This window comes from Theropithecus gelada, chromosome 3 (genome assembly GCF_003255815.1).
Source record: "Theropithecus gelada isolate Dixy chromosome 3, Tgel_1.0, whole genome shotgun sequence".
Classification (NCBI taxonomy): Eukaryota; Metazoa; Chordata; class Mammalia; order Primates; family Cercopithecidae; genus Theropithecus; species Theropithecus gelada.
Window position 1 is genome coordinate 175,324,832 of NC_037670.1, and position 12,843 is coordinate 175,337,674.

The following is a 12,843-nucleotide window of genomic DNA, read 5'->3' on the forward strand; positions in this document are numbered from 1 at the left end:
ATAAAAAAAAAAAAAAAAAAAAGAAAGCAAGCCCTCCGAGCAGGGTGCAAAGCACAGGGCAGAATCCGGGCCAGAAGGCCTGAGTTTGAGCCTTTATTCCATCATCCATTGACAGGAGTATAAAAGTGCCAAGTCACCATTAACCTCTCTGATCTCAGTCTCCTCATCAGTGGGCATTTATCATCTTACCTCTCTCACGGGGTATTGTGCATAGCAAAATAGTAATAATTTGCCATATGTGAAAATTCTCTTTAAGTCACAGAGTACTGAGTAAAGTCATCATGGCCATTAATGTATCACTCTTTGGTAATCACTCATTGCACTGTGGACTTGAACTGACCTTATTGTCAATTTAACCTCATTTTTTTTCTTTTCTTTTCTTTCTTTCTTTGATACAGAGTCTCGCTCTATTGCCCAGGCTGGAGTGCAGTGGCGCAACCTCGGCTCACTGCAATCTCCGCCTCCAGGGTTCAAGTGATTCTCATGCCTCAGCCTCCTGAGTAGCTGGGATTACAGGCGTGTGCCACCATGCCTGGCTAATTTTTGTATTTTTTGTAGAGACAGTGTTTCACCATGTTGGCCAGGCTGGTCTCAAACTCCTGACCTCAAATGATCGCCCACCTCAGCCTCCCAAAGGGCTGGGATTACAGGTGTGAGCCACCACGCCCAGCCAATTTTTTTTCCTACTCTATGCAAAACATGACTCCCTATCCCCTACTTGTAAAGTTGTCTTTTTGTCTCAAGAAGGGACACTTAACATTTACTCCTGTTAATATTCATCTTCTAAGAATTAGCCCATAATTCTTAGAAGGTGAATGTTGAGAGCTTTTGAATATTAATTTGAAATATCCAAATATTCACCATCTTTTCTGGCTGTGTGTCATTCATAAATCCAGTGAGTGTGACCATCAATCTGCATCTAAATCTTTGCTGAATGTATTGAGAAAGGGACAGGAAGCAAGACAAGGCTCTCTCCAGACCAATGTACACCATTTGGGGCTTAGTCTTTCTTCAATTCTCAGCAAATTCGCCCAATGATAGTAACATCCAGCCAGCAATATGCTAGTGTGTCGTGTCAGAACATCAGCCACTGTGGGAGGTTTTTTTTTTTTTTGAGATAGGGTCTGGCTATTGCCTAGGCTGGAGTACAGTGGTGTGATCATGGCTCATTGCAGCATGGACCTCCTGGGCTCAAGCCATCTTCCTGCCTCAGCCTCCTGAGTAGCTAAGACTATAGGTGCATGCCACCATGCCTGGCTAACTGTTAAAATGTTTTGTAGAAATGGGGTGTTGCTTTGTTGCCTAGGCTGGTCTTGAACTTTTGGCGTTAAGCGAGCCTCCCGCAGTAGCCTCCCAAAGCGCTGGGATTACAGGCTTCAGCCACTGCACCCAGCTAGTGGTATTTATACCACAAGAATTGGCGAACGATACAAACCGGAACTCTGCTCCCACGCCCCGTCCTGCCAAGAGCCAGTTGTTAAACATTTATCGGCACACCACTGCATCCAGCCCACGTTTATGTATCATACCCTAAAGATATAGGGAAACACTTTGTCAAACACCTCCAAATTAACACATAGAGCTTCATGGAGCTTAGCCTACAAAATAGTTCAACATGCATTATCCAATTTGGTTCTCTCCACACTCCAGGAAGCTGAAAGGGTGACTATTACTATATCCATTTTAAAGACAGGAACACAAGGCGTAGAGAGTTCTTGAAAGACTGACTCAGAGCTGGAGGGCAAGTTAGTGTCGAAAGTGAGGCTCAAACTCCTGTTTTCTGATCATAAGGTCCATGTTCTTTTTGAGTCACTATCTGACTGCTCCCCCATTGGTTATCAAATGTACTCTGAAGTCCTCAGGGGTCGGTACTCTGGGTTGAAGTTAAGACACAGACAAGTTGAGAGGGATTCTACAACAGCCCCGCCCTTCCCATTAGCAGTCATCATGAGGATTTATGAGCACTGCTTCTCAAACTGGGATTCGGGTCTGTTGTGGGAGAAGGTCCTCAAGTTTTTGAAGAGACTCTGCATTTTGTTTATAATTTCATTGTAATTATAATGTAGCTGACAAGAAGCCAACTAAAGCGACAGCAGGCCAGGTGCAGTGGCTCAAGCCTGTAATGCCAGCACTCTGGGAGGCTGAGGTGGGCAGATTGCTTGAGCTCAAGAGTTGGAGACCAGCCTCGGCAACACAGCAAGACTCCTCTCTACTAAAATTCAAATATATTAGCTGGGTGTGGTGGTGCACACCTGTAGTTCCAGCTACGTGGGGCACTGAGGTGGGAGAACTGCTTAAGCCCAGGAGGTTGAGGCTTCAGTGAGCCATGATCGCACCACTGTACTGCAGCCTAGGCGATGGAGCCGAGATCCTGTCTCATAAATAAATAAATAAACAAACAAACAAACCAATAAAGTGACAGCAATTCTTAATGCAGTGTTTCTCAAACTGGGGGCCCTGAGTTCTCAGTGAGAAATGCTGGTTTGTTTTCTGGGCTAGGGGATAGAAGGGAGGGAAGGGGACAAGCGGCAGGCAAGGAGATCTCAAGGTGAGTGTTACAAACTGGGCAGGGCAGACAGGTTTTGCTCAGCCCTCACTGTGTCCTAAACACTTTAATTAGACACCAACCTTAAAGACGGAGAGATTTCACATCAAAGCCAGATTTCCAGAATCTCTAAAAAAAATGAGAAATTTGGCAAGACCAGACCACTAGTCCACTTAGAGACAATCAGGTGGAGCTGAGAAGGGGCTGCACCTTTTCAGAGGGGCGAGAGCCCTCCCATTTGCCACATCTCCTCCCCATTCCCTATTTTAGGGGTGGCAAACTCAAATACTCCTAGGGGCACAGCAGTGACAGTCAATGAGTGGAACAGGCTGTGTGTGAGATGATAAATGGTCTTTGACTGTGAGCCTTAGTGCTGGGGGCAAAAGAGGAGGGGCTGGGTTGAGACCCTGAATAAAGGGGTGGCTGTCTTATCCCTGTGAGGGCCCCTGAGGTTTGGGCACAGCAAATTTCTGAGGGCTAAATGTGGTGGAGACACACCAGTTGGGACTCTTGCCTTGACCACTGGGAAAGTTCCTTCATGCCCTGTGCCTCAGTTTCCTTATCTAGAGTGATGATGAGTATAACAGCACTTACCTTATAGTGTTGTGGCTAGGATAAATTAAACCACATAAAATTCTCTCTTTTTTTTTTAATGTAGAGATGGGGTCTCGCTTTGTTGCCCAGCCTGGTTTTGAACTCCTGGCTTCAGGCGATCCTCCTGCCTTGGCCTCCCAAAGTGCTGGGATTACAGGCATGAACCACTGCGACTGGCCTAAAATTCTTGAAATAGTTCTCAAAGCCCACAGTGAGCCCTCAGTCTCTACTGGCTGCTATTACTCTGCCCCCAGCCACTTCACTCTTTCACTTCCTGCAGGTCACTGTGTTTGTGGCAGCTGCTCTTGAATCTGGGGTGGGGGCTCTGATGGTGGGTGGCGGGTGGCAGGGGGAGACATCTCTGTCCACTGAATGGATCAAAAGTGTCTCAAAGACAGAATTTTCTTCTGAAGGAAGAGGCCTGGGTAAGATGCAAGTGAGGTGATGGTGGAGGGGGAGTTAGAGGGGAAACTGAGGCATGAAAAGGCAAAAGTACAGTGCTGCTTCCTGCTGGGGAGAGTGGAGTGGGTGCTGTAGACCTGAAACTGGAGCTCAGCTTCTCTTGCATCTACTTAGGCCCCCACGGGGGGCACCTTCCCACCCACTGGCACCTCCTTCAAGCCCACCCACCCTCGAGGCCCCTGCTGTGGATTCAGCTGCCGGCCCACCCTGAGCCATCTCCAGGGACCACAGGGCTCTCTCCTGGGCCCTGCTGACTTACTTTTTCTTTTTTCCAATGAAAAACTTTATGAAAGGCAAAGAAGACAGGCCTCTCACACCCGCAGACTGCACCAGGCTAGATGGGAGCTGTGGGCTGGAAAGATGGGCTAAAGCTAAGATAGCTCCATGTTGGGGCTGACAGATATGGAACAGGAAGAATGGACTGCTGGGTGCCTGGGTGGTGGCCAGTGGTATAAGCAGGCAGCATGAATGGCAGGCTGGCACCTGCAACCAAGGGAGGCATCGGTGGCATTAGATGGTGCTCTGGGGTACGCAGATGACACCTAGAGCAGGGACAGCACTCAGCATCCCATGTGAACACTTGCAGTGGCAAGGGGCGCTTGGTGAATGCAGGCATTGTGCAGAAGGTCTGGCATCACCGTTGCTTCTTTATAGAAGGGCATGATGTCCCATTCTACAGACGAGACATGTCACTCAGAAAACTGAGTACCTTTTCCTCATCTGTCTGGCTGGAGAGGGAGAGCTCACCTTCTAGCACAGGCCCAGGTGGCTCCAAGCGTGGGCCATGGCCTTTTGGGGGGATCTCCAATGCTCCCCAGGGGGCACAAAGGCAGTGAATCTTTGAAAGAGCCAGAGCTGGATGTTCCGGGCGGAGACACAGGTCCTGTGGGAAAACTGCCTCCAAATGTTGAAAGGTGGTCAGATGGCTTGGGGGGAGAAAGGGGTTTCTCCCTGCAACTCCAAAAGGCAAAACCAAGGTCAGAGGGAGTGACATTCTCCTTCACCACGGGAATAACTGAAGAGGGAATGAGCATGGAGCACTCCTCCAACCACGGAGTTACAGGAGGGAGGGCTGCTGGGCGCGGGGCATGGGGCAGCTCAGGCAACAGCAGGACAAGGCTGGCAGGCAAGAAAGGCCCCCCCTTGCATCGTGGTAGTGTTGAGAGGGTGAGGCTGACAGCACCAAGAGGGATCTGGGGCTCATTTTAGAATCAGCCATAGAGCCATCCCCTCTCTGTCCACTGCCTCACACATCTGTTCATTCATTCAAGAAATATTTCTCTGTACTGTGTGGAACAAGACAGATGCAGCCATGCCTTTAAGGAGCCCTACAGCTCAGCATGAGACTCTTTGGTAGGTGCTGCAAGACAGAAGAGAGTGGGTGGTCCTCACGCCCAAGCAGGGGTGGGAGAAAGACTCCCTGCAAGAGGTGGAACTGAAGTGGAGACTTCAAGATGAGTGCAGTTAGCCAGGTGAAGGGAGCTGGGAAGGGTGTCGGAGGTGCAGGGAACAGCGGGTGTGAGGGCCCTGAGTGAGGGCACACGAATGAAGCCACAAGGAAGTGGAAGGCGGAACAAATCAAATTTGTGTTTAGGAAGCCCATTCTGGTTACAGTGCTGGGCTGGGGTCTGGTGCAGGGGCAAGGCTGAGTATGCGGCACTCAGATGGCGGCAGAAGACCACAGTGCGTGGACTAGGGCGGTGACGTGGGCAATCAGGAGCGGATGGAATTGACACTTATCTAGGAAATAACATCAAATAAAAGGATGTGGCAATTGTTCCAATGGAGAGATAAGAAAGGGGGTGGACTTGGTCATTCCAGGTCTGGACCTGAGCCTCGAGGTCACTGTTCAGCAGTGTGGCCCGTCCACCCCACCGCGGAGGGGCCCTACTCCCTTGTCTTCACGTGTTCACAAGGAAAATGTACTCTATTCCTAGGAGAGGAGATGCTGGAATGACCCTGGCCCTCTCCCCACCGTTCTTCCCTGTGGGAGGAGGCTCTGTCCGATGAGGTGGTAAGGGCCTGACAATCCTTCTCCCGGGAGGGTGGGGTAAAGGTGCTGAAGGCAAAGCTGCTTATCCTGTGGCCAGTGTTCCCCTTCCAGGCGAGTCTGTTTTAGGACACAGATCATCTCTTTCTGCTCCCGTGCCCAGGTAAGCAAACCCAGGTTAGGAAATAGGACAACACTTGGGCCTCAGGTTCAAGCCTCTCTTCAGCTCGACTTTCCCTGCACTTAAGTTAACTGAGGCCTGTGCCTGTTTTTGCATGGGTTCAGGACCTATGGGGAAAGACCAGGGCTGGTCCCTCCTCATACCCAAACTCACCTGTGGGGCCTACGTGCTGAAGGAGCTCTTTATTTCCTATAAGGATATTACCCCTACTGGAGAATGTGACTGTACTTAATTTCCAATTTCAAATAAATCTTCCTGCTGCCTGATATTTATCAGAAACATGGTTGTAAATATCAACATACAGAGTATTTCCTGGCCAGGTTCGATGGCTCATGCCTGTAATCCCAGCACTTTGGGAGGCTGAAGTGGGAGGACTGCTTGAGCCCAGGAGTTTGAGACCAGCCTAGGAAATATAGTGAGACCTCATCTCTACTAAAATAAAAACAAAACAAAAAGAGCAAAAGCTAGGGGGCATTGTGGCTTGTGCTTGTAGTCCCAGTTACTCAGGAGGCTAAAGCAGGATCACCTGAGCCCAGGAGTTTGAGGCTGCTGTGAGCCATGATCATACCACTGCACTCCAGCCTGAGCAACAGTGTGAGACCCTGTCTCTTACAAAAGAGAAAGAGGGTATTTCCTGAAGGTAGTAATGTACTCCTCTAGTTGCTCCGAATTTTAAGTTTGGGTTAAGCAATATTACCAATATGTTTATGGCTGGGCAGTATTGTGTTGGTCCTTGCCTTAGCCCTAGGAAGCAGTTGTGACATTGTTGAGAACATTGCGTAACTCTGTCACATGGTATCCCCTTCATTTCCTCATACAGGAGAGACCTCCCAAGGGCTCGGGACCAGAAATCACAGTGATTTGAGCAAGTTGTCTGATTTTTTATCTTATGCACAGTGTAAATCATGTAATTGCTTGCTTCTCTGCTCGCCTCAGGGTCTCCGGGCCTCATGGTTTGCATCTGGTGCCGCAGCCACATCCTAGGCGACACCATGTTTTCTGTGCTCTATCTCTGTCTCAGTTTCCTCACTATATGTATCTTTGAAAACTACCTGAAACCCTTTTCAGGATGAGGCAGAGCATAAGAACACCTCCCTGTGTCTTCCTCTCCCTCCCTCATGGCACAGTGTCCCTCACTCCAGGGCATTTGCCCAGAACGCTCTTCGGTCTGGGAAAAAGGTTCACGTGGGAGATGGTCCAAGTTTTTAAGTTCCAGTAGGAGGCCTGTGTGGGGCACATGCTCATGAGGCACGTTCTGAAATCCCTGGAAGTAAGTGTAGGGTGCCAAGAATTGGTGTCACAGCTTGGAAAGTCAATAAACAGAACGTGCTATCCCAAAAGGTGGGCCTGGCCCAAGTGATCAGCCCTCCCCTATGGTCCTTTATGAGTCACCAAGGATTCCCACACCCCTCATTAGCAAGGAGCACCAGGAGACACAGCAATGGTCCCTACAAGACATCCCTCAGCCAAGTACCCGTCAGAAGCAGGCGGTGGCCTCAGCTTGGCCCCAGATGGTTCTGAGTCCAGCCACAGCTGAGGGAAGTCCACTCATCCCTGAGGGGTGTCTCAGCCTCCTCCCGGTGACACCTCTAGCTCATTACCTCCACCACTTAATTCTCACTAATCACTTGCAATCACACTGCCAGCTTGGGGTGAGGACGGATGCCTAGGCACCAGCACCAGGCCTGTCAGCATCCAAATGCCCAAGTGCCTGCCTGGCTGCCAAAAGCCTGCAACGCACACCACCGATTGCATGTTAATGCGATTCCAAAATAAAGTGCCAAACTTAGCCCACCTTGTCACTCTTGGAGCTGGGGCTTCTGACTCATGGCCAGGGCCACTCTGGGGCCAGGTGTCACAAGGATGGACCTACTGCCCCAGGGCCCCAGCTCCAATCTTCACAGGCCTCCCCTGCCCTCCTCCCCTGTGCCCATCCTGCAGTGACCCTTCAGGAAAGGTCTGGAACAGCCCAGGGCTCCATCAACTGCTGCTGGGGAGCCCCTTAGGGCCTAACTCAGTGCATGTCAAGTATCAGGAGGACTCTCCATGTGGGGGACCACTTCAGGTGCACCTCCCCAGGAAGCTTAGCTGCCTCCCATCAGCCTGCCCCCTATTCAACCTGGCCTCTACCCTCAGCCACCCCAGAACTGTAGAGTGCTTGGTTTAATATATTAGCTCACACCTTTTCTTTATGAATTTCAGCTAAAACACCAACCACCACAAACTGAGCAACCAGTCCCCAGTTCACCTCAGGTGCTGGGGAGGTGTTGGGGATGAGGGTGGGACCTTTGCTTGGAGGCCTTGACCTTCCTGCAGGTGGCCCAGGGCTTCAGGTGTGGGGCTAGGCATGTCGGCACCAGGCGTGTTTCCTTGGTGATGGGTACCAGGTGACTGGTGCCTGCTGCTGCCCTGTGTGGCTTGGATCCTCTGGGCCAGGCCAGATTCCCCAGCAGCCGGTGCTCTGCCCCATTTTTCCCTGGGCCTGCACCTCACTGGAGGAGGAGGGGCACTGGGGGAGTCTGAAGGGGAACAGGGCTGTCCCTGGCCTTCAGAGCAGCCTGGCAGGAGGATGAGTTCCTCTGCCAACTTCTGAGGAAGGAGAAGCAGAAAGCACTCTCATTCTGCCCACAGCCCCAGGCCTCCCCGAACCTCAGGCTCCTCTGAGTCATTTCCAATTGCAACTTTCCAGGACTTTCCTGACATCTCCCTCCTCAGTGCTCTGAGGCCTGTGTGGTCTGTGGCCCTTTGTGCCCGATTGCCAAGGCTGCTCTCCAAGGCTGCAGGCCCTGAGGACAGGGACTGGGCTCCACGTGCCTTGAGGCCCTGACAGCACCTACCCTGTTGCCAGGTGCCTCCCACCGGTAAGGCCAGCCAGCGTGATGATGGGTGGGGCTGGGCAGGCAGAGCTCAGACCAGACTTCAGATCCGACCCCTTACCATGCTGGGTGGGGCTCTGGGGCAGGTGACTTTTCTGCCCAGAACCTCAGTGTGTCCTTCTGGACAAGTGGGGACTGATGCGGACAAGTGTGGACCATCTTCCTCTCACTCCTTGGGGAGGAGGCTTAGGAGGGCCCTACAAGCAAGCAATGGTCCCAGAGTGCATCAGAGCTAGAGGTGCGCCTGGGCCAGGGCAGGGTTGGCTCCCACCGCGGGCTGTGCAATAGACGACTGCCACCTCCCTCCTGCCATAAGCAGAACCCTGCCTGGGGCCCTGCAGGGTTTTTAGAGGTTTCTGAGCACAAGTTGTGCCAAGGAATCAGCAGGTTCCTTCCAGCTCGCAGAGAGCATGTGGTGTGTGTGCATGTGAGCATGTGCACGTATGCGTACGCTTCTGCATGCACAGTGAGAGGAGATGGGGTGTTGTCTGGGTGTCTGGGTGGGGAGGAAGTGGAGCATGCCAGAGCCCAGACTATGCTCACATGAACCCAAAACTTGGTTTCAGGCTAGTTGTCCCTGGCTCAGAACAGCTTTGAGAGGCAGGACCTAAGGACACCAGGAGGTGAGAAGGCACACAGAAAAGGGAGTGTGGGATGGAGGGAAGGACATTAATGACAGGTGTCAGCAGGGGTGGGGAGAGGGACAGAGAGGCCCTGCCATGGGCAGGAGGGGCCATGTGGTGGGAGCAGGGGCCAAGGGCTGGCCGACTCTCCATGGGGCCCAGAGCTCCTGCTCCTGGGCTGGCAGGGGAGGAGGCACCTACCTGTACCACGGTGGGTGGGTGCTGAAGACCTGGAGTCATAGGGCAGGGTCCTGCACCTGGAGAGTCATCCAGTGCCCCCTCGGTGCCTGGGCCCGGAGCCCACTGCGCCTGTAGCACCAAGGGCCATTCTGAGGATCTGGAAGGAGAGGTCACACCCTGAGCCCCAAGGTAGATTCAAGGAGGCCTCGGGAGGCTGGGAAGAAGCCAAACTCCCTGGAGCAGAGGTCAGAGGAAGCCAGGAAGCTGTGCAGAACAAAGGGGCTAGGATGGAGGCAACCAGCACAGGCCAGCTGGGTCTAGGGTGGCACAAGGCAGGGAGTGGGTGGGAGCACTATGTGCCGGGAGCAGACAGATACCGGCCCCAGGGTCCTGCGGGACAAAGAACTTGAAAGACAGAGCAGGGACCCCAGGCAGAGCCCAAAGCCTGACTGGAGAGGCCAGTTTTTGGGGTGTGGCAATGGTTGGAGGGAGAGAGCTGGGCATTGGAGGCAAAGACCAGAGGGCAGGTCAGGATGGTAACCGGGATGGTCCTGGAGCCCAGGGGCACGGAGGGACTCCAGAGGTGGCAGGCAGGTAGTCAGCCTGCTCCATGACCACTGGCTGGCCTAAGCACCTCTCTCCTGGTCCCTGCTAGTGCCTGCTCTGTCCAGTCCTGCCCTGCTTCCTTCCCTGCTGGAAGAGCAGGAAGGTCTCCAGCTTGTTGGGTCAGGACCCAACGTATGAACTGAAGTCCCTGAGCAGACCGTGGGGCATGGGAGCCAAGAAGAGAGCAGTGCTGTAGGAGTGGGGTGTGGGTGACAGAGGTGGGGCTTGGGAGTGGCTCAGGGTCTGGTTAAGCCATGTGGACAAAAGGGGCTGCTGCGGATGGATGAACCCTGACTAGGGTTGGGAGGAAAGGGGATGAGAAGGGAGGAGGCTGGAGACAGGGAGTGCTGGGGATGGGAGAGCTGGTGGGGTCTGGGAGACACAGTGGGAGGGGAGGATGAGAGGACGATGCAATAGGGGAGGGGTTACCAGCCCAGGGTTGGGAGGAAGTGCCCTGCAGGAAGGTGGGGGACAGAGGGACAACCTGAATAGGAGAGGGGTATCCAGGGAAGACGGTAGCAAGTGGAGACAGGGAAGGTGCCAGGCAGGGGAATGATGGGAAGGTGCTAGGTAGGGGAAGGAGGGAGAGGATGCCAGGCAGGGGAAGGAGGGAAGGTGCCAGACAGGGGGAGTAGGAAGCAGAGCATGCCAGGCAGGAGCAGGTTGAGAAAGTGCTCGGCAGGGGGGAGGTGACAGGCAATGGGAGGAGGTGGTGCCAGACAGGGGGAGGAGGGGAAGGTGCCAGGCAGGAGGGTGCCAGACGAGGGAAGGAGGGGAGATGCAGGTGGAAGGAGGATAGGAAGGTACTGGAGAGGGAAGGAGGGGAAGATGCCAGGCAGTGATGGGGAGGAGGTGCTGTCACAGAGGGGCTGAATGGGAGTCTGCCAGTCAGGGAAGAGGTGCAAGGAAGGGGTAGGAGGAAGAGGTACCAGGTTGGGGTGGGGGTGGAGGGAGGTGCCAGGCGGGGGGACGGAAAGAGTCAGGAGTAGGGGAGATACCTGGAAAGGAGGAGGGGAGGAAGATGCCAGGAAGGGAGAAGGGGATGCCAGGTAGGGAGGAGGGGAAGTGCCAGGTGAGGGGAAGGTGCCAGGCAAGAGAAGGAGGGGGGATGCCTGGCAGGGGGAGAAGGGATGCCAGGCAGCAGGAGGAGGGGGATGCCAGGCAGGGGGAGAAGGGATGCCAGGCAGGGAGGAGAAGGGATGCCAGGCAGGGGGAGGAGGGGGATGCCAGGCAGGGGGGAGGAGGAGGATGCCAACAGAGGCGAACAGAGACTGCCAGGCAGGGAAGGCGGGGGCGCCGGCGCAGCGCGGCCGGGAGGCGCCTTCGCCAAGGGCCGTGGGGGCCGCGCGGCGCGGGTCGCTCACCTGCTCCCCCGGGACCCCGGCCCGGAGCGCGGCCGCCCGCTCCCGGCTCGGCGCTCGGCTCGGCCCGGCGCCTGCGCCGCTGCAGCCCGGAGCGGGGGAGGCGCAGGGAGCGTCTGCAAAGAGCGAGGAGCTTAATAATGAGTTAGGGACCGGAGCAGGAAGCGTCGCCCCATCCAACCGTCGGTGTGCTGGCCAGCTCGGAGCCCAGCGGCGGGCCCTGGCCAGACCCGTTGTGATCTTCAGCCTGTACACAGATGTGTCGTAGGTCTGTGCTTGCATCTACACGCCCACGAGTCACACACGCAGTCAGCATCTTGTGTGGCCGCAGACATCACCTACACTAGGACCACACACGCGCATGCACGTGGGCGCGCACACACAGGCACACAAACAGTTGCGCTCACACACAGATTGAGTCAGATCATTCTATGTGACTGCAGACATTACCTAGATGAGGTCCCGCACCCATGTGCATACCCGCTCCCACCCTCCACACATACACCCTGGGAGGCTTTGGGTCCATCAAGCCTCAGGGCCATGTTCTCACTAATGCCAATCTTCCCCTTTTATGTACTCAACGCTTAACTTTGCAGCTTGGAGAAGCCTCTTCCCAACTTCCAGCCAGACAAGCCCATCTCTGGCCATCTCATGGGCTCTTCCAGGGCCGGGTCTCATAGGGCTGAGCTTCCACAGTGCCCAGCACAGAGGGGGACCCCAGCCTACCTGAAGAATGAAGGAGCCCTAGAGAGCTCAAGCAAGGGCAGGGGAAGTGGGAGCACCTCCCTAAGCAGCCAGCGGGCAGGGAGCCTGCCAGCATTTGGGTACAGGTGGGCCTGGCAGGCCCCCAGTAGGAGGCAGGCAGGCAGCAGGGACCCATGGTCTGAGGCTGAGGTCAAGGTTAGGTCCTTCTCCCTCAGGTTCCCACCTCTGCCCTCCCAGATATCCAGCCACTCCCCAGGCCAGACCACACCCTCAACACTTAGGGGTATTTTGGGGTCTGGACTCTGCACTGCCTGGGTTTGTCTCCGTGATAGGCGGGCCCAAGGCAGAGACAGAGCTTTTCCACCCCTTCCCTTTCTGGTACCTTCCTATCATCCCTCCATCTGAAAATATTTATGTTTCATTGTTTAAAATTTTTTTTTTTTTGAGGTGAAGTCTTTCTCTTGTCCCCCAGGCTGGAGTGTGATGGTGCGATCTTGGCTCACTGCAACCTCGGCCTCCCGGGTTCAAGCTATTCTCCTGCCTCAGCCTCCCGAGTAGCTGGGATTACAGGCACCTGCCACCATGCCTGGCTAATTTTTGTATTTTTAGTAGAGACGGGGTTTCACCACATTGGCTAGACTGGTCTCGAACTCCTGACCTCAGGTGATCCGCCCACCTTGGCCTCCCAAAGTGCTGGGACTACAGGCGTGAGCCACCGCA

General features: G+C 54.3%; 1 protein-coding gene across 2 annotated transcripts in view; it reads right to left on the minus strand.

Annotated features, from left to right (window-relative positions):
* The window catches only part of SMARCD3 (SWI/SNF related, matrix associated, actin dependent regulator of chromatin, subfamily d, member 3), a 39,094-nt gene extending 27,073 nt beyond the window's left edge, over positions 1–12,021 (minus strand). For both annotated transcript variants that reach the window (XM_025378236.1, XM_025378234.1), the window contains exons 1-2: positions 11,422–12,021; positions 9,473–9,608 (exon numbers count right to left, since the gene is read on the minus strand). In XM_025378236.1, coding sequence (XP_025234021.1) covers positions 9,473–9,511 — 39 coding nt within the window. In that variant the 5' untranslated portion in view covers positions 9,512–9,608; positions 11,422–12,021. The remainder of the gene's footprint in view (positions 1–9,472; positions 9,609–11,421) is intronic.
* Between the last annotated feature and the right edge of the window lie 822 nt (positions 12,022–12,843).